Here is a 27,694-nt window from a genome sequence, read left to right as displayed (position 1 = left end):
AAACAGTGATGCACACGTGATCTGCAGGACATCCGGCGTGTCACGTGAGTAACTGGAGTGTGTGTGAACAGTTGATCACTCACACACTCTTCACTCGTGTCTTCATCCCAGCGGAACCGTGACGACAACAAATAGTCAAGATCTTGATCACCATGTAGGCCTATGATATGCATGAATATTCATATTTTCGTCATATTTTGTAATTTTTCCTTGTGGTTGTAAAGAGGCCCAACAAAGTTATCAATCCGACATGTTTTTTCGGGTCCCTACATCTCTGGGTCAACATCATCGACATTAAATCGATGTTGATTTGATGTCAGGAAATTTATGTCAAAAACAATATCTGAAGAAGTATACTTATTACTCATTGTAAATCAATACGACTCATTTTCAACATCTAAAGTCCCAGCCTGCAGATCTGGGAAGTTGTAGGCCGAGGTCTATGTATTCTGTGTGTTTTTATTCATTTAAATCCAAGCGTGTTTACATTTAGTTCACGTTTGAAATAACAGCAGACACTATAACTGCATATAGCTACTATAAAATGAACATATTTAATCTGATTTGAATGATATCAAAATAGCATTAAAATTACATCAACATCCTGACATCAAATGCTAACAAAGTTTGACATTGTAATGACATCATCATATGTCAAAATCTTGACATCGACACTTTGACGTCATTTTGATATCATTTGACATTTTGTTTGATGTCATTGATGTTAGATTGAGATCTAATGCCCACTGGGATGTTTGAGTGTGTGTGTTCGTGTGTTCGTGTGTGTTCAGGTCAGATTACAGTAAATGACTCTTTGATGTTTTGAATCACATTCAGACATTAGTTAATGCTGGACAACCAGACGAACATGAACACAACAACAGCATTGTTCAGGATTTGCATTTCCACAAGATGAGGAACTATTCCTCGTTTTAATTTCCAATACTAATACTTGTAAATGTCCCTGGTTTGCATGGAGGCTCGGCGTCGCCGGCGTTCACACGGACATTATAATGTAAACACAGCGCGAATCTGCAGTATGTGAAGAAGACGTGCGACTCCCTCGGGCCAGCGCGAAGAGTCCCATCAGCCAATCAGAAGGCTCCTGCTGCTCCTGCGTCGCTCTGATTGGCCCTCGCGGGGCAGACTCTCATTACGAGCCTCATCTTCTCACATCGCGAGCAGAGGAGAAGTAAACTCTCAAAGTCCGTCAGTCCGTGTGTTTACTCCAGAGAAGATGACCAGCAGGAGTCAGGAGTGTGTGGAGGAGGCGCTCAGATATCTCAGGTAACACACACACACACACACACACACACACACACACATGTGCACTGCAGAGCATGATGATCTGTTTTCCAGGACAAATATCTAAACATTCTTAAATCAAGATACATTTATTGGAGAATAAGCAACATGACTGAAGATATGAAGTTGAATTGTATCAAAATGAAGTTATCATTGGGATACTTTTTACATTTTATAATCTTTTTTTATATATTTTAGTTTATATTTTCATGTTATTTTAATTTTAGTTGAAGTTTTAGTGATTTTGTTGTATGCTTTTATATATATATTTTACATATGTCAATATTTATTGTAATTTTTTTTCAGTTCTAGTTTTACCATTTTAGTACATCAAGTTAAAATAAAAGTCTTGCCTTAGCAACTGGCTGCATTAAAATAAGCTTATGTTTTTATTTTATTTCAGTTAATGTTCATTTTTTTAATGTTTTAAGTTTTAGTTAACTATAAAACTCTACACATTTACTGGAGAAGCAGCTAGATTACTGTCAAAGTCAAAAATGTATGAAAATGAGTGATTTTGTGTTTAAAACGAGAACAAATGGAGTCAGAAAAATAAACTTAATTCAAAGAGAAAACAAGATTATTTTTCTGACTCCATTTGTTCTCGTTTTAAACAAAATCACTTTTTTGTCACATTTTTGTCTTAATATCTTCAGTGATGTTGCTTCTTCTCCAGTAAATGTGTCTTGATTTAAGAATGTTTGGATATTAGTGCTGGAGAACGAGACAGAAACACTGAGGAGGAACATGATTTTTGCTGTGTATTAATCTCTCAAATTATTAATTATTATAATTAATTATATTTTCTTGTATTATAAGCTCAATACACACACACACACACACCTGATTAAAGCAGTTTGTCTTGCATTTATTTCTGCCAAAGTCTTTTTTAAAAGTTAAACTCTCTGTTCCCTGGGATATTATTATGATATGTATGATAAGAGTGATGTGCTTCTGTATATGAAGAGTTGTGTGATCCGAGCGGGAGGCCGAAGCTCTTATCCGCTCCTCATCCGGCTGATCCGCTCACGCTGAGATCTGAACACTTCACACACTGAGAAATCAGCATTATTACAGGAGAGCCGACACACAACTCAACCTGGACGCAGAACACACTCATGACTCTTCATTAAACAGCAGCGCACACACTCAACTGTTCATACGAGTCAATAACCAAAACTATTGCAGAACACTGGCAGTCAAAACCATTTAGTGCTTTGTAAGTGATCAGCAATATTTGAAAGTTTATACGATGTTTAATAGGCAGCCAATGCAGTGTTGACAGAACGGGCTAATATGGTCATACTTCCTGGTTCTGGTAAGAACTCGAGCTGCTGCGTTTTGAACTCGCTGTAGTTTGTTTGTTAAGCGTGCAGGGCAGCCACCCAGTGGAGCATTACAATAATCTAGCCTTGAGGTCATGAACACATCAACTAATTGTTCCGCATTATTCATTGAGAGCATATGACGTAATTTAGATATATTTTTAAGATGGAAAAATGCGCTTTTACAGATACTAGACACGTGACTTTCAAATGAAAGATTGGTATCAAAGAGCACACACACACACACACACACACACCCAGGTTCCTAACCGACGACGAAGACTTAACAGAGCAGCATCAAGTGTTAGACAGTACTCTAGGTTATTACGTGTGGAAGTTTTTTGTCCAATAATTAGAATCTCTGTTTTTTCAGAATTTAGTAGTAGGAAATTACTAGTCATCCAATTTTTTATATCCGCTATGCATTCCGTTAATTTTGTGTATTGGTAGGTTTCGTTAGGTTTTGAAGAAATATACAGCTGAGTATCGTCGGCATAACAGTGAAAGCTAATTCCATGTTTCCTAATGATATCTCCTAATGGTAGCATGTACAGAGTGAACAGCAGCGGTCCTAGTACTGAGCCTTGTGGTATGCCATACTGAACTTGTGATCAATAAGACATCTCTTCATTTACTGCTACAAACTGATAACGGTCAGATAAGTGTGATTTAAACCATGCTAGTGCAATTCCACTTATGCCAACATAATGTTCGAGTCGATTTAAAAGGATGTTGTGGTCAATGGTGTCAAATGCAGCACTAAGATCCAGTAATACTAATAGAGAGATACAACCACGATCGGATGATAAGAGCAAATCATTTGTGACTCTAACGAGAGCTGTCTCGGTACTATGGTACGGTCTAAATCCGGACTGGAAATCCTCAGATATCATTTCTTTCAAGAAAGGAACACAGTTGTGAGGATACGGCTTTTTCTAATATCTTTGACAGAAATGGCAGATTAGAGATCGGCCTGTAATTGACTAGTTTTGTAGGATCAAGTTGCTGTTTTTTAACAAGCGGTTTAATCATAGCTAGCTTAAAGGTTTTTGGTACGTATCCTAGAGACAAAGATTAATTAATGATATTAATGGTTTAATGGTTTCAGTGTTTAATGGTTTCAGTGTTTAATGGTTTCAGTGTTTCAATGGTTTCAGTGTTTAATGGTTTCAGTGTTTAATGGTTTCAGTGTTTCACTGGTTTCAATGTTTAATGGTTTGCGTATTTAATTGTTTCAGTGTTTAATGGTTTCAGTGTTTAATGGTTTCAGTGTTTCAATGGTTTCAGTGTTTAATGGTTTCAGTGTTTTAGTGTTTAATGGTTTCAGTGTTTCATGGTTTCAGTGTTTCAATGGTTTCAGTGTTTCAATGGTTTCAGTGTTTCAGTGTTTAATGGTTTCAGTGTGTCAATGGTTTCAGTGTTTAATTGTTTCAGTGTTTAATGGTTTCAGTGTTTCAGTGTTTCATGGTTTCAGTGTTTCATGGTTTCAGTGTTTAATGGTTTCAGTGTTTCAATGGTTTCAGTGTTTCGGTGTTTAATGGTTTCAGTGTTTCACTGGTTTCAGTGTTTAATGGTTTCAGTGTTTCAATGGTTTCAGTGTTTAATTGTTTCAGTGTTTCAATGGTTTCAGTGTTTAATGGTTTCAGTGTTTAATGGTTTCAGTGTTTCAATGGTTTCAGTGTTTAATTGTTTCAGTGTTTCAATGGTTTCAGTGTTTAATGGTTTCAGTGTTTAATGGTTTCAGTGTTTCAATGGTTTCAGTGTTTCAATGGTTTCAGTGTTTAATGGTTTCAGTGTTTAATGGTTTCAGTGTTTAATGGTTTCAGTGTTTCAATGGTTTCAGTGTTTAATTGTTTCAGTGTTTCAATGGTTTCAGTGTTTCAATGGTTTCAGTGTTTAATTGTTTCAGTGTTTCAATGGTTTCAGTGTTTCGGTGTTTAATGGTTTCAGTGTTTCACTGGTTTCAGTGTTTAATGGTTTCAGTGTTTAATGGTTTCAGTGTTTCAATGGTTTCAGTGTTTAATGGTTTCAGTGTTTCAATGGTTTCAGTGTTTAATGGTTTCAGTGTGTCAGTGTTTAGCCTAATGGTTTCAGTGTTTCAATGGTTTCAGTGTTTAATTGTTTCAGTGGTTTCAATGGTTTCAGTGTTTAATTGTTTCAGTGTTTCAATGGTTTCAGTGTTTAATTGTTTCAGTGTTTCAATGGTTTCAGTGTTTAGTGGTTTCAGTGTTTAGTGGTTTCAGTGTTTAGTGGTTTCAGTGTTTAGTGGTTTCAGTGTTTAATTGTTTCAGTGTTTCAATGGTTTCAGTGTTTAATGGTTTCAGTGTTTAATTGTTTCAGTGTTTAATTGTTTCAGTGTTTCAATGGTTTCAGTGTTTAGTGGTTTCAGTGTTTAATTGTTTCAGTGTTTCAATGGTTTCAGTGTTTAATGGTTTCAGTGTTTAATTGTTTCAGTGTTTCAATGGTTTCAGTGTTTAATTGTTTCAGTGTTTCAATGGTTTCAGTGTTTAGTGGTTTCAGTGTTTAGTGGTTTCAGTGTTTAGTGGTTTCAGTGTTTAATTGTTTCAGTGTTTAGTAGTTTCAGTGTTTAGTGGTTTCAGTGTTTAGTGGTTTCAGTGTTTAGTGGTTTCAGTGTTTAATTGTTTCAGTGTTTCAATGGTTTCAGTGTTTAGTGGTTTCAGTGTTTAATGGTTTCAGTGTTTAGTGGTTTCAGTGTTTAGTGGTTTCAGTGTTTAATTGTTTCAGTGTTTCAATGGTTTCAGTGTTTAGTGGTTTCAGTGTTTAGTGGTTTCAGTGTTTAGTGGTTTCAGTGGTTTCAGTGTTTAGTGGTTTCAGTGTTTAATGGTTTCAGTGGTTTCAGTGTTTAATGGTTTCAGTGGTTTCAGTGTTTAATGGTTTCATGGTCCAGATGTGTTTCGGTGTTTGTTGATTTCATGGTCCAGATGTGTTTTGGTGTTTGATGATTTCATGGTCCAGATGTGTTTCGGTGTTTGATGATTTCATGGTCCAGATGTGTTTCGGTGTTTGATGATTTCATGGTCCAGATGTGTTTCGGTGTTTGATGATTTCATGGTCCAGATGTGTTTCGGTGTTTGATGATTTCATGGTCCAGATGTGTTTTGGTGTTCGATGATTTCATGGTCCAGATGTGTTTTGGTGTTTGATGATATCATGGTCCAGATGTGTTTCGGTGTGATGATATCATGGTCCAGATGTGTTTCGGTGTGATGATATCATGGTCCAGATGTGTTTCGGTGTGATGATATCATGGTCCAGATGTGTTTCGGTGTGATGATATCATGGTCCAGATGTGTTTCGGTGTGATGATTTCATGGTCCAGATGTGTTTCGGTGTTTGATGATTTCATGGTCCAGATGTGTTTCGGTGTGATGATTTCATGGTCCAGATGTGTTTCGGTGTTTGATGATTTCATGGTCCAGATGTGTTTCGGTGTTTGATGATTTCATGGTCCAGATGTGTTTCGGTGTTTGATGATTTCATGGTCCAGATGTGTTTCGGTGTGATGATATCATGGTCCAGATGTGTTTCGGTGTGATGATATCATGGTCCAGATGTGTTTCGGTGTGATGATATCATGGTCCAGATGTGTTTCGGTGTGATGATATCATGGTCCAGATGTGTTTCGGTGTGATGATATCATGGTCCAGATGTGTTTCGGTGTTTGATGATTTCATGGTCCAGATGTGTTTCGGTGTTTGATGATTTCATGGTCCAGATGTGTTTCGGTGTTTGATGATATCATGGTCCAGATGTGTTTTGGTGTTTGATGATTTCATGGTCCAGATGTGTTTCGGTGTTTGATGATTTCATGGTCCAGATGTGTTTTGGTGTTTGATGATATCATGGTCCAGATGTGTTTCGGTGTTTGATGATTTCATGGTCCAGATGTGTTTCGGTGTTTGATGATTTCATGGTCCAGATGTGTTTTGGTGTTTGATGATTTCATGGTCCAGATGTGTTTTGGTGTTTGATGATTTCATGGTCCAGATGTGTTTCGGTGTTTGATGATTTCATGGTCCAGATGTGTTTCGGTGTGATGATATCATGGTCCAGATGTGTTTTGGTGTTTGATGATTTCATGGTCCAGATGTGTTTCGGTGTGATGATATCATGGTCCAGATGTGTTTCGGTGTGATGATTTCATGGTCCAGATGTGTTTTGGTGTTTGATGATTTCATGGTCCAGATGTGTTTCGGTGTTTGATGATTTCATGGTCCAGATGTGTTTCGGTGTGATGATATCATGGTCCAGATGTGTTTCAGTGTTTGATGATATCATGGTCCAGATGTGTTTCAGTGTGATGATATCATGGTCCAGATGTGTTTCGGTGTTTGATGATTTCATGGTCCAGATGTGTTTTGGTGTTTGATGATATCATGGTCCAGATGTGTTTCGGTGTGATGATATCATGGTCCAGATGTGTTTCGGTGTGATGATATCATGGTCCAGATGTGTTTCGGTGTGATGATATCATGGTCCAGATGTGTTTCGGTGTGATGATATCATGGTCCAGATGTGTTTCGGTGTTTGATGATATCATGGTCCAGATGTGTTCCGGTGTTTGATGATTTCATGGTCCAGATGTGTTTCGGTGTTTGATGATTTCATGGTCCAGATGTGTTTCGGTGTTTGATGATTTCATGGTCCAGATGTGTTTCAGTGTTTGATGATTTCATGGTCCAGATGTGTTTCAGTGTTTGATGATTTCATGGTCCAGATGTGTTTCAGTGTTTGATGATATCATGGTCCAGATGTGTTTCGGTGTGATGATATCATGGTCCAGATGTGTTTCGGTGTTTGATGATTTCATGGTCCAGATGTGTTTCGGTGTTTGATGATTTCATGGTCCAGATGTGTTTCGGTGTGATGATATCATGGTCCAGATGTGTTTCGGTGTGATGATATCATGGTCCAGATGTGTTTCGGTGTGATGATATCATGGTCCAGATGTGTTTCGGTGTGATGATATCATGGTCCAGATGTGTTGCGGTGTGATGATATCATGGTCCAGATGTGTTGCGGTGTGATGATATCATGGTCCAGATGTGTTTCGGTGTGATGATATCATGGTCCAGATGTGTTTCGGTGTTTGATGATATCGTGGTCCAGATGTGTTTCGGTGTGATGATTAGTGCTGGGTATCGATTCAAATTTCAAGAATCGATTCGATTCCGATTCTCAAGATCTTGAATCGATTATCATTATTCGATTCGATTCGATTCGATTCGATCCGATCTGATCCAATCTTATATTTTTAAAATCAAAAGTTTTTATTGTTCATGAACAATCAAGTTTTTGTATTAAATAACATTCACAAACATACATTAATGTTGTAAAAATGTATTGTTCACTCAATGTATTGATGTTAGATAAGGCATTAATGTTAATGAATGGTATCTTAATGTAGTGTTACCAACTAAACAGGAGATAAAACGTGTTTTATTTGACTTGACTGTCCTTTTATTTAATCCAAAACTGCGTTCATATTTAGAAGGCCTTTTAAACTAGATACAACCGCACACGATACCACTTTAGGGGCCGTTCACATATCGCGTTTTATGCGCGTGCAAATTCAGTGAGAAGCACTTCAATGCATCTCAACAGGTCATGTGACAAAAACCAGCGGTCTTTCCGTAACAACATGGAAAGCTCGGCCGAACAGCTGATCATAGCTGTACAGGGCGGCTTTTTATTTCTCATCTCAATGAATATATCTAGTAGTAAAGCTAATGCAAGGGCTAGAAATCAATTAATTATTTGATGATACTTCCTCGTCATCATGGAGTTGCACCGCTTTCTCCTCTCCACAAGCGCGTGCTTTCCCTTTGCGTCTGTCGTTGCTATGCAACCATGAACAGAGGCGCGCTTAGAAAACAAATTTGCACGCGCAAAAAACGCGCTATGAACGGCTCTTTCCTCCTCTCTTGTCAACAAGTGGATTCAGAGAAACCGCATTAGCAGCGCCGCCGGTCGCCATGTCTCGGTGTGTTTATGGGGAAAATGTAGGCCTGTTATTAAATCGATCCTCTGAGTTACGGATCGATCTTTAGAAATTAATATGAAAATCGATTCAGAATTGGTGAATCGATTTTTTCAACACAGCACTAGTGATGATATCGTGGTCCAGATGTGTTTCGGTGTTTGATGATTTCATGGTCCAGATGTGTTTCAGTGTTTGATGATTTCATGGTCCAGATGTGTTTCGGTGTGATGATATCATGGTCCAGATGTGTTTCGGTGTTTGATGATTTCATGGTCCAGATGTGTTTCGGTGTGATGATATCATGGTCCAGATGTGTTTCGGTGTGATGATATCATGGTCCAGATGTGTTTCGGTGTGATGATATCATGGTCCAGATGTGTTGCGGTGTGATGATATCATGGTCCAGATGTGTTGCGGTGTGATGATATCATGGTCCAGATGTGTTTTGGTGTAATGATATCGTGGTCCAGATGTGTTTCGGTGTGATGATATCATGGTCCAGATGTGTTTCAGTGTTTGATGATTTCATGGTCCAGATGTGTTTCGGTGTGATGATATCATGGTCCAGATGTGTTTCGGTGTGATGATATCATGGTCCAGATGTGTTTCGGTGTGATGATATCATGGTCCAGATGTGTTTCGGTGTTTGATGATATCGTGGTCCAGATGTGTTTCGGTGTGATGATATCATGGTCCAGATGTGTTTCGGTGTGATGATATCATGGTCCAGATGTGTTTCGGTGTGATGATATCATGGTCCAGATGTGTTTCGGTGTGATGATATCGTGGTCCAGATGTGTTTCGGTGTGATGATATCGTGGTCCAGATGTGTTTCGGTGTGATGATATCATGGTCCAGATGTGTTTCGGTGTGATGATATCATGGTCCAGATGTGTTTCGGTGTGATGATATCATGGTCCAGATGTGTTTCGGTGTGATGATATCATGGTCCAGATGTGTTTCGGTGTTTGATGATATCGTGGTCCAGATGTGTTGCGGTGTGATGATATCGTGGTCCAGATGTGTTTCGGTGTGATGATATCATGGTCCAGATGTGTTTCGGTGTGATGATATCATGGTCCAGATGTGTTTCGGTGTGATGATATCATGGTCCAGATGTGTTTCGGTGTGATGATATCGTGGTCCAGATGTGTTTCGGTGTGATGATATCGTGGTCCAGATGTGTTTCGGTGTGATGATATCATGGTCCAGATGTGTTTCGGTGTGATGATATCATGGTCCAGATGTGTTTCGGTGTGATGATATCGTGGTCCAGATGTGTTTCGGTGTTTGATGATATCGTGGTCCAGATGTGTTTCGGTGTGATGATATCGTGGTCCAGATGTGTAGCGCCGCAGTAAGTCGAGGCTTTGGCTGAATCTGCAGACGCTGAGGTGAAGGATCATGTGATGTGATGTCCGGGCTCCTGTGTGGAAGGATCTGTTGTCGGGTCGATTCCCTGCTTGAGTTCAGGAACCGAGGAGCCGAACGCCTCAGGGATTCCGCATCGATCCCGATCTCAGAAGGGCAGCGCATCATCTTCCCACAGGAGTCCTGGAGCAACACATCCCAGTGACGAGCACCAGCACATGCTCTGCTTTCTCTCACACACTCACTCCCATCGCTTGCAGCTTTAACTTTCATGAGTCATGTTTAAAACTCGTATATTTCTAGAGTTCATCCCAAGCTGTTTATTTATCATGTTTGCAGTAAAGAGGAGGCAGTTGCCATGGAGACGGAGTTGCTAAGGGATTATGGTTTCGGACGGCAACAGCTGACGGAGATGCTGGGACACGCGTGTGCGAACGCCATCGCAAAGGTCTTCAGTCCTTCGTCACCATTCATGAAAACAATACTTTCCTGTTGCTCACTGATAAAATGATTATTAATGGTCTTGTTTTCAAGTATATAAACATTCTTCCATTAAGATACATTTACTGGAGAAGCAAAAAGATTAAGTCTTGTTTTCAGAAAATAAATTTTCAAAATGAAGTGAGTTTGTGTTTAAAACAAGAACAAATATGCCAATGGATATTTCATTCATTCAAAGTGAAAACAAGATTATTTTTCTGACTCCATTGCCAGATCTTTGTTCTTGTTTTAAACACAAACTCACTTCATTTTTATGCATTTTTCATTGAACAAGAAAATACTGTGTCAGAATGTCACATGCATTACTTGCCGAGTCTTTGTGATTGTTTGTGATTATTTGTGATTATTATTTGAGTGAAAGTAAATTCTACACCAACTTTTTGTCCTTTTCACTCAGGAATTATTTGTGAAACTTTAAGTGGTAAAAACAGTTTGAGTTGAGTTAGTAACACATAGAATTAAAGTATAAAGACAGTCTTTCGATGTCGCGTCTGATTAATGTCAGTCAGTAATGATCCGCTGATGATGTCGCTCAGGCCTTCCCGCTCTCGACTCTGGAGAAACGCCAGGCCACGGTTCTGGTGATCTGTGGACCGGATCAGAACGGGTGTGTGGGACTCGCGTGTGCTCGACATCTCCATGTGTTCGTGAGTGAAAACACACACTTCCGTCATCATGACCGATGAAAACACACACTTCCGTCATCATGACGATGAAAACACACACTTCCGTCATCATGAGGATGAAAACACACACTTCTGTCATCATGACCGATGAAAACACACACTTCTGTCATCATGACGATGAAAACACACACTTCCGTCATCATGACCGATGAAAACACACACTTCCGTCATCATGACGATGAAAACACACACTTCCGTCATCATGAGGATGAAAACACACACTTCTGTCATCATGACCGATGAAAACACACACTTCTGTCATCATGACGATGAAAACACACACTTCCGTCATCATGAGGATGAAAACACACACTTCTGTCATCATGACCGATGAAAACACACACTTCTGTCATCATGACGATGAAAACACACACTTCCGTCATCATGACCGATGAAAACACACACTTCCGTCATCATGACCGATGAAAACACACACTTCCGTCATCATGACCGATGAAAACACACACTTCTGATTACACTAAAAGAAAACACAAATTTCATGTATCCTGTCTTTCAATTATTCAAGTACCTTTCCATAAATATTTGATAATTTTCACAAAACTTTCATGACCCCAGAAAATTGAGCGGTGAACGGGTTAAAGAGGAGCCCTGAGTGACGTGTGTGTGTGTGTGTGTGTGACAGGATTACATTCCCACTGTGTTCTGCCCCAAACGCTCCTCGGACCGTCTCCATCAGGACCTGACGGTGCAGTGCGAGCGGATGGACCTGCCCTTCCTCTCCTACCTGCCCAACGAGGTCAGATAAACCAGACTAAACCAGACTAAACCAGGCTAACCCTTCCTCTCCTACCTGCCCAACGAGGTCAGATAAACCAGACTAAACCAGACTAAACCAGGCTAACCCTTCCTCTCCTACCTGCCCAACGAGGTCAGATAAACCAGGCTAAACCAGACTAAACCAGGCTAACCCTTCCTCTCCTACCTGCCCAACGAGGTCAGATAAACCAGGCTAAACCAGACTAAACCAAGCTAAACCAGACTAAACCAGGCTAACCCTTCCTCTCCTACCTGCCCAACGAGGTCAGATAAACCAGGCTAAACCAGACTAAACCAGGCTAACCCTTCCTCTCCTACCTGCCCAACGAGGTCAGATAAACCAGACTAAACCAGGCTAAACCAGACTAAACCAGGCTAAACCAGACTAAACAATGCTAAACCAGGCTATACCAGGCTAACCCTTCCTCTCCTACCTGCCCAACGAGGTCAGATAAACCAGACTAAACCAAGCTAAACCAGACTAAACGAGGCTAACCCTTCCTCTCCTACCTGCCCAACGAGGTCAGATAAACCAGACTAAACCAAGCTAAACCAGACTAAACCAGGCTAACCCTTCCTCTCCTACCTGCCCAACGAGGTCAGATAAACCAGGCTAAACCAGACTAAACCAGGCTAACCCTTCCTCTCCTACCTGCCCAACGAGGTCAGATAAACCAGACTAAACCAGGCTAAACCAGACTAAACCAGGCTAAACCAGACTAAACAATGCTAAACCAGGCTATACCAGGCTAACCCTTCCTCTCCTACCTGCCCAACGAGGTCAGATAAACCAGACTAAACCAGACTAAACCAGGCTAACCCTTCCTCTCCTACCTGCCCAACGAGGTCAGATAAACCAGGCTAAACCAGACTAAACCAAGCTAAACCAGACTAAACCAGGCTAACCCTTCCTCTCCTACCTGCCCAACGAGGTCAGATAAACCAGGCTAAACCAGACTAAACCAGGCTAACCCTTCCTCTCCTACCTGCCCAACGAGGTCAGATAAACCAGACTAAACCAGGCTAAACCAGACTAAACCAGGCTAAACCAGACTAAACAATGCTAAACCAGGCTATACCAGGCTAACCCTTCCTCTCCTACCTGCCCAACGAGGTCAGATAAACCAGACTAAACCAAGCTAAACCAGACTAAACGAGGCTAACCCTTCCTCTCCTACCTGCCCAACGAGGTCAGATAAACCAGACTAAACCAAGCTAAACCAGACTAAACCAGGCTAACCCTTCCTCTCCTACCTGCCCAACGAGGTCAGATAAACCAGGCTAAACCAGACTAAACCAGGCTAACCCTTCCTCTCCTACCTGCCCAACGAGGTCAGATAAACCAGACTAAACCAGGCTAAACCAGACTAAACCAGGCTAAACCAGACTAAACAATGCTAAACCAGGCTATACCAGGCTAACCCTTCCTCTCCTACCTGCCCAACGAGGTCAGATAAACCAGACTAAACCAGACTAAACCAGGCTAACCCTTCCTCTCCTACCTGCCCAACGAGGTCAGATAAACCAGGCTAAACCAGACTAAACCAAGCTAAACCAGACTAAACCAGGCTAACCCTTCCTCTCCTACCTGCCCAACGAGGTCAGATAAACCAGGCTAAACCAGACTAAACCAGGCTAACCCTTCCTCTCCTACCTGCCCAACGAGGTCAGATAAACCAGACTAAACCAGGCTAAACCAGACTAAACCAGGCTAAACCAGACTAAACAATGCTAAACCAGGCTATACCAGGCTAACCCTTCCTCTCCTACCTGCCCAACGAGGTCAGATAAACCAGACTAAACCAAGCTAAACCAGACTAAACGAGGCTAACCCTTCCTCTCCTACCTGCCCAACGAGGTCAGATAAACCAGACTAAACCAAGCTAAACCAGACTAAACCAGGCTAACCCTTCCTCTCCTACCTGCCCAACGAGGTCAGATAAACCAGACTAAACCAAGCTAAACCAGACTAAACCAGGCTAACCCTTCCTCTCCTACCTGCCCAACGAGGTCAGATAAACCAGGCTAAACCAGACTAAACCAAGCTAAACCAGACTAAACCAGGCTAACCCTTCCTCTCCTACCTGCCCAACGAGGTCAGATAAACCAGGCTAAACCAGACTAAACCAGGCTAAACCAGACTAACCCTTCCTCTCCTACCTACCCAACGAGGTCAGATAAACCAGACTAAACCAGGCTAAACCAGACTAAACCAGGCTAAACCAGACTAAACAAGGCTAAACCAGGCTATACCAGGCTAAACTTTCCTCTCCTACCTGCCCAACTAGGTCAGATACACCAGACTAAACCAGGCTAAACCAGGTTACACCAGACTAAACCAGGCTACACCAGACTAAACCAAGCTAAACCAGGCTAAACTTTCCTCTCCTACCTGCCCAACTAGGTCCGATAAACCAGACTAAACCAGGCTAAACCAGACTAAACCAAGCTAAACCAGACTAAACCAAGCTAAACCAGGCTAAACCAAGCTAAACCAGGCTAAACTTTCCTCTCCTACCTGCCCAACTAGGTCAGATAAACCAGGCTAAACCAGGCAAAACCAGACTAAACCAGACTAAACCAGGCTACACTAGACTATACCAGGCTAAACTTTCCTCTCCTATCTGCCCAACTAGGTCAAATAAACCAGACTAAACCAGGCTACTCCAGACTAAACCATTGCAAACCAGGCCAAAGAGTGCTTCAGGTCAAACACTTCTTAATGCTATCTGAAGAAAAGTAGTAGTTGTAGTGTAGAGTTCACCTCCTCAGACAGCAACATATACTGAACTAAATTATACACAGTTTAGAGTAGCCTTTTATTGTGGCCAGCCTAAGGCACACCTGTGCAACAATCCTGCTGTGTAATCCGCATCTTGCCATGCACACCTGTGCGGTGGAGGATTCCCTCTGCAGAGAAGTGCTCACTAACACAGGGCTAGACAGATGTAACAATGTTTCAGAGAAATAGGCCTTTAGTGTTCATAGAAAAAGTCTTTCTTTGAGTTTGAGTTCAGCTCATGAAAAATGGGGGCAAAAACAAAAGTGTTGCGTTTATCTTTTTGTTCAGTGTAGTTACATATCATTACTTAATGCATTAATGAACAAACAATGGTATTTTTATTAAAGTATAAAGTATTGTTTCTGGTTAGTTCACGTTCACTAATGCATTATGGGTCCTGAAAGCCCCGGTCCGCAGAACGGGACTGTGTGATAACACATGTGGTGTTCCTCCTGAAGCTGCAGCTCCTCAACGAGGCCTATAATCTGGTGGTGGACGCGGTTCTGGGCCCCGAAACGGACCTGGCGTCGCTCGGCGAGCCCCTGACCGGAGTTCTGCAGACTCTCCGCGGACTCAGAGTCCCGATCGCCAGCCTGGACATCCCGTCAGGTGACCGCGCGCGCCACGGTTCAGTTTAATTACACTTTCTCAATGGAACGAGGTTCCCATCATGCATTTTATTTATAATACAATTTTCTGAATTAAGCAACTCGTTAACATACTTTATCAGTTGAACATTATATGTATAGAACCTTTTAGGGGTTCCCATCATGCATTTAGCTTTTTTCATGCATTAAAATGTTCTGCTGATAAAATATGTTAATTCCCATCATGCATTTTATTTTTTAAATAAACAACTCAACACTTTATGAGCAGAATGTTTGGAGAGAAAAAAAAACTTCAGAACATTTCTCCTTGTATAGAAACTTTTAGGCATGAAAGGATCTTTAAACTGAGTCCAGAACAGTAGGGTTCTCTATAGAAGCCCGTCCCCTCTGTAAGTGTGTGTGTGTGTGTGTGTGTGTGTGTGTCCACAGGCTGGGACGCGGACGAGTCTGGCTCGGAGGGGATCAGTCCTGCGCTCCTGGTGTCCCTGATGATCCCCAAGCGCTGCGCTCGGAGTTTCCCCGGATCTCACTTCCTGGCGGGACGCTTTCTGCCCTACGACCTCCAGAAGAAGTACGAGCTGAACCTGCCCCGCTTCAGCGGCACCGAGCCGGTCGTGCAGCTGTGATCCGGTGTGTGTGTGTGTGTGTGTGGATCGAGACGCACCGAGCCGGTCGTGCAGCTGTGATCCAGTGTGTGTGTGTGTGTGTGGATCGAGACGCACCGAGCCGGTCGTGCAGCTGTGATCCGGAGTGTGTGTGTGTGTGTGTGTGGATCGAGACGCACCGAGCCGGTCGTGCAGCTGTGATCCGGAGTGTGTGTGTGTGTGTGTGTGGATCGAGACGCACCGAGCCGGTCGTGCAGCTGTGATCCGGAGTGTGTGTGTGTGTGTGGATCGAGACGCACCGAGCCCGTCGTGCGGCTGTGATCCGGTGTGTGTGTGTGTGTGTGTATCGAGACGCACCGAGCCCGTCGTGCGGCTGTGATCCGGTGTGTGTGTGTGTGTGTGTGGATGGAGACGCACCGAGCCGGTCGTGCAGCTGTGATCCGGTGTGTGTGTGTGTGTATCGAGACGCACCGAGCCGGTCGTGCAGCTGTGATCCGGTGTGTGTGTGTGGATGGAGACGCACCGAGCCCGTCGTGCAGCTGTGATCCGGTGTGTGTGTGGATGGAGACGCACCGAGCCGGTCGTGCAGCTGTGATCCGGTGTGTGTGTGTGTGTGTGGATGGAGACGCACCGAGCCGGTCGTGCAGCTGTGATCCGGTGTGTGTGTGTGTGTGTGGATGGAGACGCACCGAGCCCGTCGTGCAGCTGTGATCCGGAGTGTGTGTGTGTGTGTGTGTGGATGGAGACGCACCGAGCCGGTCGTGCAGCTGTGATCCGGAGTGTGTGTGTGTGTGGATCGAGACGCACCGAGCCCGTCGTGCAGCTGTGATCCGGAGTGTGTGTGTGTGTGGATCGAGATGCACCGAGCCGGTCGTGCAGCTGTGATCCGGTGTGTGTGTGTGTGGATCGAGACGCACCGAGCCGGTCGTGCAGCTGTGATCCGGAGTGTGTGTGTGTGTGTGTGTGGATCGAGACGCACCGAGCCGGTCGTGCAGCTGTGATCCGGAGTGTGTGTGTGTGTGGATCGAGACGCACCGAGCCGGTCGTGCAGCTGTGATCCGGAGTGTGTGTGTGTGTGTGTGTGGATCGAGACGCACCGAGCCGGTCGTGCAGCTGTGATCCGGAGTGTGTGTGTGTGTGTGGATCGAGACGCACCGAGCCGGTCGTGCAGCTGTGATCCAGTGTGTGTGTGTGTGTGTGTGGATCGAGACAGCAAACACGAGTCAACAACAGTCATGTGAATGTTCCACTTTATTAAAGTATAAATGTTTGCTCAATGATCTTCCAGTGTTACATTTACTGAATAAAACGTGTTTTGTCCAAACAAGCGTCGCTGATAAATGACATTTTCAAGATTTCCTCTTTAAATGCAAATCAATGTCATCATCATCATCATCATCATCATCAGTGTAGACTGATGTGTAAAGGGTTTCTGCCGGCTTTATGAAGGAGAACTAAAGACTTTAAAGACCTTTAGGAGATGTCAGGAGAGTGAAGGAATAAATACATTTACTTCAATATCTTCTGTCTGAGAAACACAAGCTTGAAAATGCAACTTCCAGTAGATGTATAGCTCGACTCACTCAGTTCCAACATATAGAACATGGAAATAACTCTTATCTCCTGATCACGGCACTCGGCACACACACATCTTATTTCCACAATCTTCCAGTGTGTTCGAGTGCACATCTCTCATCTCCAGTGAACGCATCTTGATTTAATCTCGTTTTCTGCTGAATTGATCAAAATGAAGCCAGTTTATGATTTAAAGAACAAATTTCTGCCATAAAGTAATCTTAATTTAAGGGACATTTTCAAACTTATTGACAGACATTTGTTCTTGTTCAGTTTTACAAGATTTTACATTTGATCTCAAGTAAATCTATCTTGATCTAATTCTAAGTTGTTTTGGAAAACAGGACAAACATACAGAGGAAGATATCTTTTTCTTTGCAATGTATTTTGCATTTAATGCCATAACTTTATCAATTTGAGGAATTCTGCTGTTATTTAAGAGTTTTAAGACCTTAATTCGTGTACGGGCACATGAAGAGATGTTAAGACCCGCAGAAACACTGATGAGGTCACATTTACACACTCAATATCCAATAATCACAGCAGCTCCTCAGATCTCTTCATCTTCATCTTCATCATCTGCGCCTGAAACCAGAAGAAACTCAGATTTTCTACTGTTAAAAGCACATCTGCGACCCTGGACCAGAGCCAGTCACATGGGCCCACTCTCTGAAACTGAGATTTACACACTTAATAAATCATCTCTCCACTGATGTGTGGTGTGTTAGGATAGGACAATATCTGGTCGAGACACAACTATTGAAAATCTGGAATCTGAGGAGCAAAAAAATGTAAACATTGAGAAAATCTGCTTTAAAGTTGTGCATTTATGTTCACGATTGTGCTGCATTCACTCACAAAAATACATGTTTTATATATTTACGGTAGGACATTTACTAAATATCTTCATGGAACATGATCTTAATATCCTCATGATTTCTGGCATTAAAGAAAAATGTATTATTTTGACCCATATGCTGTATAGTTGCTATTGCCACAGATATAGCGGTGTGTCATGTGACTGGTGTAGTGGTCCAGGGTCACATGATAAGATGATAAAGAAGTGTCACACCAACCTCCCGCTCTCCTCTCGGGGAAAAACATGGCTGGACGGCCTCGACCTTCTTCAACACACGAGGTCAGAAACTAACCTGAATAAAACCAAAGGAAGAGAGTTAACGCCTCGAGCGCAGTGTGATGAAGACCAGTGCTAACTCAGTGTGTGTGTGTGTGTGTGCAAACTCTCGCCGCACGCAGCTGAAGACAGTAAACATGATCGATCACACACTCAGGAGAAGAGGAGAGCAAAGGAAGTTACCTCACGCACTACTGAGCTAGCAGAGCCGCGTCAGGAGCGCTCCAGGAGATCCGGCGTTACAGGAGCAGCGCGTGGAGGACACTGCGCAGACTAGCATACGCGGAGCATACGCAGCGCTAAACTCAATCCCTGCAGAGAACAGCCATCGTGAAGTTTGATGCAAAGCTTTAGTGAACCCGACTGAGAACTATTACACTAGATTAGCATGTTTAGTTATAGATGTGCAGCTAACCTGACGCTAAACTCTTCGAGATGCATCAGTCACCGGTTTAAAGGGGTGATGAACTGAGAAATATCATTTTCCATGAGGTTATGACATATAAGAGGTCATCACACTATCAGGATATCCTTAAGTTTCAGAACTGAAGTTTTGTTCAGCGAACCACAGGTTTGTCAGAGTGGGGATCTGTGACGTCACAGGGTCTCAAGCCCCGCCTACACAGAAGAAGAGCGACGCCCACTTCAACACCACCTGTTTAGCCCCGCCCACAGACTCACGCATTACAGGAACCTCATTATAATATGCAAAACTGTTATCCAATCATGGCAGTGGGCGTGTACTTCCACGTCTCAATGCGGCACGCCCATAGAACCCAGGAGCCGCCTCAGAACCGGGACAGAACAGCATATTACCAACTCAGGTTGAGGATCTAGAATTAAAACCAATTCTAAATTCTAATTCAAACCAGCGAATGTCATAAGTTGACCTCAGACAACAATATAAAAACATTTTACAAAATCAGTTCATAACCCCTTTAAGCATCTATTAATGCTCACGCTTTAGTTTATCATCAGGAATGTCTTTAGTTATATTCAAACCGCTCTAGAATATATTCAACTATTTTATATGATCTTGCTTTGTGACTGATAATTAATAATTAATAACCGTCACCAAAATCAAAAAGACATTTTCATTGCATAATAAAAAACATCTACTTGTCTAATTACTGTAACTTTAGTTCTTGCATTATTTGTGTAGTTCAGTTACTATGAAGATTTCTAAACTCAGGAAAAACACCAGTAATGAACAAGTGTGCCAAATTATATCCAATTTGAAAATTTAAATCGGCAACATTTACTTATTTTTAATGCACGACTAACAGATACAATAACTAGAACGAGCACTTGCACCAATTATTAAATTCAATAATTGAAAAACTCCAATGAATAATTATCTTGTGCAGGACACTGCTGTCAGACGTCGATCAGTGAGGTTCTGTCCGGGTTAATAATAATGATTTCTCATAACTCTGTATATTTTTAGCTCACTCAATGCAAAAGTCATTTAATTCATGCTCTGCATTTAAATAAGCTACATTACTCTGACTGCACGACTCACCGATCCCGTAATTAGCACTAAATTACTAACTTCAGCTCCACTTTACATTTAATGCAGAATTTAATTAAAATGAGTGCTAAACTTTCAATTTTGAAAAGTTACAATACTTCTTACTCTAATATTGAGCTAGCTACATATATAAAAATGTAGATAATTCTATTTAAATCAACTAGTCACTAATTATAAAGCACAACACCTTAATTAGAACGAGTAGTGTTCTAATGTAGTCACATTTAAATTAAATGCACTTTATTTATAGTATTTAAGCATAGAATTAAATTAAAAATCTACAAATAAATAATTCTTCATTCACTAAAGCAAGTTTAATTCTCTGCGCTTCAATCGGCTATATTTACTTGCACAATATACAGTAAATATAATGTGTGCGCTAAAATATGAGATTCAGCTACAATAAGTTATTCTTAATACTGAATGCATGACACCAATAGTGTTTTATATTGTATAAAAATATTTTCCATCTAAAAGTACTGTTACCTTAAATTATAGATTTATCTCTGTAAAGCAGCTGTGAAACTATCTACATAGTTAAAAGCGCTGTATAAATGAAGATGACTAGTGGCCAAGTATTCAAATTGTAAAAAGCTACAATTTAATAATTCTTAATACTCTGTATATTTTTAGCGCACCGATTCTTCAAGCAAAAAATTTATTTTCTGCATTTCAATCCACTACATTTACTAATTTAATGCACAACAAATATACCGTAAATAGAATGAGCATGTGCGCTAAATTATTAATTTCAATTCAATTAGTTAAATTCAGTTACAATTTAAGTAGTTATTTTTAATACTGAATGCATGACCAAAAAAGTTATTCTTTTTTTTTAAAAATTGTAAAAGTATTTTATTTATTTTATAAGTATTTTATACTAATAGTAGCCAAGTATTCAAATTTTAATCACTTATTTTTTACACTCATTCTTCAAGGAATGAAAGTGTAATTCTCTGGGTTAGGGTTAATGCACAACAAATATTAAAGTTAGAGTGAACATGCGCTAAATTATTAATTTCAATAAGTTAAGCTGCAATTTAAGTTATTTTAATGCATGACTCAGTTTAGTGCAACTGGAGCAACCGATCTTTATGAACCCGCACATGAACATGTTCTTCATCTGGACTGTAGATTTTTGAAAGGCAACAACAGAATTCAAAGCGTTTGAACAAATCGTTTCGTTTAATAGGCTCCATGAAGCCACAATTGAAGAGCAACAAAAAAAGAAGAGAATAAAAACAAAATAGTGAGTCAAATTCTGATACAAAGAAAAAACAAAGAGCACAAGGATTTTTTCCCAGTTCTGGAGTGTACTGTTAACAATTTCTGGTTCTCTTTTCAAGTAAATATTGGATATATATTAGTCAAGAGTCCATGATTAAAATGCAGGCGTAGAGCAGAGACAGACCTCGAGAACAGCAGCGACGGCCACCAGGCGAAAGGAGGAATTCACTTTTTGGAAACTGGACATGGACAAATAATGCCTGGCTTAGCTAAAGTAACAAAAGAGCCGTCCTCTTAATGACTAGATCTACTGGAACAGATATGGAATAAACAGAGGCTTCCGTTGAGCAAACTCTACTCCCCGTGAAGCACAGGGACCCACAGTGACGTGGACATTGGTCAAATATAACGTTTAAAGGTGGAGGAACCAGTCGGCGCTCTTCGTGAGACGTGAACACACTCGCTCGTTCACGGCTTGATGAACAGAAACGGCCTTTTCTTAAAGTACAAGAACAGAACAGAAACAGGGAGAACAGCTACAAAACAAATCCAAGAATAGATCCATGAGTCTTTAGAAACGCTCGGCCAGTGTCGTGTCGGGTCTTGGGTTTTACTCGTGTACAGCTGAGGAGGAAGTATCACACATCAAGACACGGAAGAATCTCAACAGGTTTAAGACACAAAATCCCTCTAACTAGCCAACCAGAGCAGAGACGTGAAAACAGGGTCGCTTCGGGCGATCGAGAGTGAGAGAGCAACAGTTCCTCCAATGGAGATGATCGGGTCGTTCATTTGGGGGTTTTGATTACTTGTCATGAAGATTGAGATCCAAATTGAAAATTGTGGCATTAAAGCATTTATCAATCCATGTAAGAAAAAAAAGAAAAAGGTAATGTGGTAAAAATGGACTAATCCGCCCCGGTTGTAGGAACTCAAGAAAAGCCTGTTTTACCGTCTGCGGCGACATGCTCGTATGGGGATTGTAGAGGCGAAGAAGCTAATACGTACCATAGCTATCATAGCTATCTCTGTAGGAGCCGCCTCGATCGCCGTAACTGGAACTCCTGCACACAGACACACGCACCATCAGGCTCAATAATTGGACTTATTGCGGACATTGCATTGATACTTTGAGTAATGTATAATAAAATTAAATTTTAAAAAAGTTTTAAAATTCTAGCATCAAAAACACTTGCTGCAGTCCAGGTGTCGGTCTGATGTCATTACATGTTTCATTGACAACACTTTTAATTGCCGTTTAAAGTCAAACTTTTAATTGTGGCGGTCTGAGGTCAAAACGTTTAGTTGTGGCGGCCTGAGGTCAAAAACCTAATTGTGGCAATCTAACAAAACGTTTAAGTGTGGCGATCTATCATCAAAAACTGAATTGTGGCGATCTATCATCAAAAACGTTTAATTGTGGCGATCTATCATCAAAAACGTTTAATTGTGGCGATCTATCATCAAAAACGTTTAATTGTTGCAGCCTAACATCAAAAACGTTTAAGTGTGGCGGCCTAACATCAAAAACGTTTAAGTGTGGCGGTCTATCATCAAAAACGTTTAAGTGTGGCGGTCTATCATCAAAAACGTTTAAGTGTGGCGGTCTATCATCAAAAACGTTTAAGTGTGGCGATCTATCATCAAAAACGTTTAAGTGTGGCGATCTATCATCAAAAACGTTTAAGTGTGGCGATCTATCATCAAAAACGTTTAAGTGTGGCGATCTATCAAAAACGTTTAAGTGTGGCGGTCTAACGTAAAAAACGTTTAAGTGTGGCGATCTATCATCAAAAACGTTTAAGTGTGGCGATCTATCATCAAAAACGTTTAAGTGTGGCGGTCTAACGTAAAAAACGTTTAATTGTGGCGATCTATCAAAAACGTTTAATTGTTGTGGTCTATCATCAAAAACGTTTAAGTGTGGCGATCTATCAAAAACGTTTAAGTGTGGCGATCTATCATCAAAAACGTTTAAGTGTGGCGGTCTAACGTAAAAAACGTTTAAGTGTGGCGGTCTATCATCAAAAACGTTTAATTGTGGCGGTCTATCATCAAAAACGTTTAATTGTTGCAGCCTAACGTCAAAAACGTTTAATTGTTGCAGCCTAACGTCAAAAACGTTTAATTGTTGCAGCCTAACATCAAAAACGTTTAATTGTGGCGGTCTATCATCAAAAACGTTTAATTGTTGCAGCCTAACGTCAAAAACGTTTAATTGTTGCAGCCTAACGTCAAAAACGTTTAATTGTTGCAGCCTAACATCAAAAACGTTTAAGTGTGGCGGTCTATCATCAAAAACGTTTAAGTGTGGCGATCTATCAAAAACATTTAAGTGTGGCGGTCTAACGTAAAAAACGTTTAAGTGTGGCGGTCTAACGTAAAAAACATTTAAGTGTGGCGGTCTATCATCAAAAACGTTTAATTGTGGCGGTCTATCATCAAAAACGTTTAAGTGTGGCGGTCTATCATCAAAAACGTTTAATTGTGGCGGTCTATCATCAAAAACGTTTAAGTGTGGCGATCTATCAAAAACATTTAAGTGTGGCGATCTATCAAAAGTGTTTAATTGTGGCGGTCTATCAAAAACGTTTAATTGTTGCAGCCTAACGTCAAAAACGTTTAAGTGCGGCGGTCTATCAACAAAAACGTTTCATTGTTGCGGCCTAACGTCAAAAATGTGCAAGTGTGGCGGTCTATAATCAAAAACGTTTAAGTGTGGCGGTCTATAATCAAAAACGTTTAAGTGTGGCGGCCTAACGTCAAAAACGTTTAAGTGTGGCGGTCTATAATCAAAAACGCTTAAGTGTGGCGATCTAGCATCAAAAACGTTTAAGTGTGGCGGCCTAACGTCAAAAACGTTTAAGTGTGGCGGTCTATAATCAAAAACGTTTAATTGTGGCGGTCTATCATCAAAAACGTTTAATTGTTGCGGCCTAACGTCAAAAACGTGCAAGTGTGGCGGTCTATAATCAAAAACGTTTAAGTGTGGCGGCCTAACGTCAAAAACGTTTATTTAACTTAAAAAAACTCCAGTGCAACCTGTCAAAAGAGGGCATTAGTAGTTCAGCATAGTCATGTGACAGTACAGAAGCAGGTGTGTAGTATAACGGTTGAACACACACCTCACCTGTCCCTGTTGTAGCCTCCTCCACCGCCGCCCCCTGAGGAGTATCCGCCGCCTCCTCCGCCACCGCCACTCTTGTAGCCGCCGCTGTAGCTTCGGTCTCCGCCGTAACTGCGGTCGCTACTCCCGTAGCCGCGGTCTCCGCCGCCGTATCCACCTCCGCCTTCATGAGCAAGACATTAACACACAGCGGTGAGAACATGCCACAGCACTCGTACACTGTGAGAGATCAGCACCTCTCGAACCTCCTCTGCCTCGGCCGCCCCTGAAGAAACCCCCACCTCCTCTTCCCCCTCCTCCTCCTCTGTAGGATCCTCCGCCGGACCGGCCTCCTCCTCCGCCGCCGCCCTTCCCGGCCTCGTCCACGCGGATCGTTCGCCCATCCACCGACTGGTCATGGCAACACATCACCAGAGAGGGCGTTAGTACACAAACACTTGGAGGAACAGTGTGGATAACATTTTAAACATTCAAATCAACTGATTGGTTAAGTTTTTCTCTGCACAGCATTATGGGTAATGTAGTTTTTCACCGTGACTTCCATGTTTGTTTTAAAATAAGTTGAAATATGGAAAAAAATTGCACAGTATGCGTTTTAATTAATGCATAATTAATAGTAGCAGTCTAACATTAATAACATTTCATTGTTGAGTTCTACCGTAATATTCTTTGAAGTTGTTCTAACAATTGTTTTTTATTAATTGAAAAAATAAATTGCATTCCATCAACATTTCTCATTGTTAAAAACTCAATTACTGCAGTCTTACAAACACGCTTCATTGTAGGGTTTTAATTGTTGTGGACTAAAGTCAATTATTTAATTGTTGCGGTTTAAAAAAATAAATTCAATGTTGTTGTTTAATGCCAAATTTTTAAAGAATTGATTTTTAAAGTACTTGGAACATAAACCATTATTTCAACTATGATAAAGTTGATATAAAGCAATATAGCCTCTTTTTTATACCATGACTTCAACTGTTAAACATGATTATTTTAATACAAGTTGAAATAATGCAAAGATTGCGTAAGCACTTGAAAACTTCCTTATGGATAATTTCCCTATGGACAATACAAAATGGAGTTTATCCATTGATACAATCAAATGAGAAACCTTTACTTATGGTTTTTCCTTTTAATCAACAGTTGTGCTCCAGTGCAAGTCCGATCCAGAAGTGTGTCAGTAACTCACCTTTCCATTCATTCCTTCCAGCGCATCCTTCGCATCATCTGGGTTCTCAAAAGTCACAAAGCCGAATCCTCGGGATTTGTTGGTTTCTCTGTTTCGGGCCACATGAACTGAAGAGACAAACATGATGAGCCACTTATGCAAATCACAGAGAGCACATGGGCCAATCAAAAACAGCGCGGGCACAGAGAGGCACTGTGATTGGTGAGAGGGCGGGGCTTACCGTTCGTGATGACGCCATATTTGGAGAAGGCGTCTTCTAGCGACTGTTCGGTGGTGTCGAAACTCAAACCGCCGATAAACAGCTTTCCTTCGTCAGACATTCTGAGCTAAAAACACACGAATAATGCAAAAAAAGTCAAAATTTAATTTAAATCTGATCATGTGAAAGTACAAAGAAAATCCGCATATTTATGACTCATGGCGGCATGGCGAAAAAAATAGAAATAATGAATAAATAAAATGGCGGGAAGCGCGTATCACACGTTTAAAATAAATAATCAGTCGGTTATTTCAATATTCATCGTGCGCTTTATTAAATAAAACACTAGATCTGGGTCAGCGCGAGCACGCTGCTTCAAACTAGGTCAAACAATGGATTCCATACAAACACGCGAATGCTCGAATAAAATATAACGAGCGCAGATTCGAGACCATCACATGCGCATTATACTACATAAAATACTAGATCATAGATGGTAAAACTATCGATTAAGATATTACAAGTTGATTAAAAGGATTGATCTCAGATGAGGATGATGAAGATCTCCATCACGCGCCGCCATTTTAAGCAGCGCGCGAGTCGAGAAGGCCAAACACGCACAAATCTTAATCAATTCAACCGTTAAATAATATATATTTAAATATAGTAAAGCAAACATCGAGTTAAGTAAAAGAGTGCTGTTTAAAGTTCAGTACCTGTGATGTCGCAGTAGTAGCGGGCGGATGAAATGGCGTGTGTGCGTCTCGAACGCCTTCAGAACTCCAGAGACGCAGGAACGAGCCGCGCGCCTCTTATATACCCCTGCGCTCGGGGGCGGGGCCTAAACACTGCCTCATTTACATACAAACCGGAATGAACCGATTGAACCGAAAGTTAAACGAACACTACACAAATGTAGATTTGTTAAAGTTTCTCCGTGTTTTAATGCAGTTAAAAATTACTTTAAAATTGTATTTTAATCCCGAAAACGTTTAAAAAGGAGAAGCACTTGCCTTAAAACTCTCTAAATTACTGGCAATATATGGATTAACCACGCCTGAAATGTAATAAAATATTTTAAAGTACTTAAATTTAATGTTATAATTTGCTTTTCATGTTTTTTTTACGTTATGTTGTTTACGAAATGTTGCTTGGTTTTTATTATTAACGTGTTAGTTAATTAATGCCTGTTTGTTTTTTTAATGATTTAATAAAGTAAATGAAATAAAATTCCCTGCCATCTGAATTTGTAAACATGAAAAAAAGTAGAAAAGAACAGCATTTGTTTGAGATATAACTTAGCATTAGAAATGTCTCTGTTGTCACGTTTGGTCACTTTAATGCAGTATTGCTGAATAAATGTATTAATTAACTTTGGAATAGTGCAGCACAACTGTTTTCAACACTGATAATAATCATAAATGTGTCTTGAGCATCAGATCATCATATTATCCTGATTTCTGGAGGATCATGTGACACTGGAGACTGGAGGAATGATGCTGAATAAAGAGTTTCTTACATTTTTGTTGTTTTATTTTGTTCCACTGTTTGTACTTGTGACAACATGCCCCGCCATTCACAGATGGTCAACATGTGTTGCTGAAATATACTTTTACAAATAAATAAACCCACTATTTGCATCTCCCCTGTGCATTACAGTAATGAGTCAAGTCATCTTTATTGATACGGTAAATAAGAGAGTTTCAGAGCAGCTTCACGGAGACAACAGGGAAATAATGACAGAGTT

At 41.0% G+C, this 27,694-nt stretch overlaps 2 protein-coding genes across 10 annotated transcripts; one reads left to right on the top strand and one right to left on the bottom strand.

The window, feature by feature from the left end:
- Positions 1-17,285, top strand: LOC306998722 (yjeF N-terminal domain-containing 3-like). Of its 2 annotated transcripts, none has more exons than XM_079612998.1 (7): positions 1-44; positions 1,026-1,287; positions 10,345-10,453; positions 11,043-11,153; positions 11,836-11,949; positions 15,210-15,360; positions 15,789-17,285. In XM_079612998.1, exons 2-7 carry the CDS (start codon positions 1,238-1,240, stop codon positions 15,983-15,985), a joined length of 732 nt encoding a protein of 243 aa, XP_079469124.1. In that variant the 5' UTR covers positions 1-44; positions 1,026-1,237; the 3' UTR covers positions 15,986-17,285. The 2 variants fall into 2 exon arrangements, with proteins under 2 accessions (XP_079469124.1, XP_079469123.1); XM_079612997.1 differs by having other exon boundaries at positions 8-154.
- On the bottom strand, positions 17,198-26,800 carry cirbpa (cold inducible RNA binding protein a). Of its 8 annotated transcripts, none has more exons than XR_013797649.1 (8): positions 26,664-26,800; positions 25,969-26,074; positions 25,749-25,855; positions 24,805-24,949; positions 24,558-24,722; positions 22,441-22,496; positions 18,616-18,690; positions 17,198-18,124 (listed from the first exon to the last, which is right to left on the bottom strand). XR_013797649.1 is itself a non-coding variant. In XM_079612999.1 (7 exons), the coding sequence occupies exons 2-7, from the start codon at positions 26,066-26,068 to the stop codon at positions 22,043-22,045; spliced, it is 582 nt and encodes a 193-aa protein (XP_079469125.1). In that variant the 5' UTR covers positions 26,069-26,074; positions 26,664-26,800; the 3' UTR covers positions 21,372-22,042. The 8 variants fall into 8 exon arrangements, 2 of the variants coding, with proteins under 2 accessions (XP_079469125.1, XP_079469126.1); XR_013797650.1 differs by having other exon boundaries at positions 24,563-24,722; XR_013797651.1 differs by having other exon boundaries at positions 24,841-24,949.
- Positions 26,801-27,694: the final 894 nt, after the last annotated feature.

Source organism: Phoxinus phoxinus, assembly GCF_949152265.1.
Source record: "Phoxinus phoxinus genome assembly, chromosome: 5".
NCBI lineage: Eukaryota > Metazoa > Chordata > Actinopteri > Cypriniformes > Leuciscidae > Phoxinus > Phoxinus phoxinus.
Note: the sequence above shows the minus strand (reverse complement) of the source record. Positions and strands in the feature narration are given on the sequence as shown.

Coding starts and splice junctions, on each gene's coding strand:
- LOC306998722 (XM_079612998.1), top strand. CDS start 1,238: ATGACCAGCAGGAGTCAGGAGTGTGTGGAGGAGGCGCTCAGATATCTC. Junction 11,154..11,835: donor CTCGACATCTCCATGTGTTC/GTGAGTGAAAAC, acceptor TGTGTGTGACAG/GATTACATTCCCACTGTGTT. Junction 15,361..15,788: donor CAGCCTGGACATCCCGTCAG/GTGACCGCGCGC, acceptor GTGTGTCCACAG/GCTGGGACGCGGACGAGTCT.
- cirbpa (XM_079612999.1), bottom strand. CDS start 26,068: ATGTCTGACGAAGGAAAGCTGTTTATCGGCGGTTTGAGTTTCGACACC. Junction 24,723..24,804: donor GGGCGGCCGAGGCAGAGGAG/GTTCGAGAGGTG, acceptor TTGCTCATGAAG/GCGGAGGTGGATACGGCGGC. Junction 22,497..24,562: donor GGAGGCTACAACAGGGACAG/GTGAGGTGTGTG, acceptor GTCTGTGTGCAG/GAGTTCCAGTTACGGCGATC.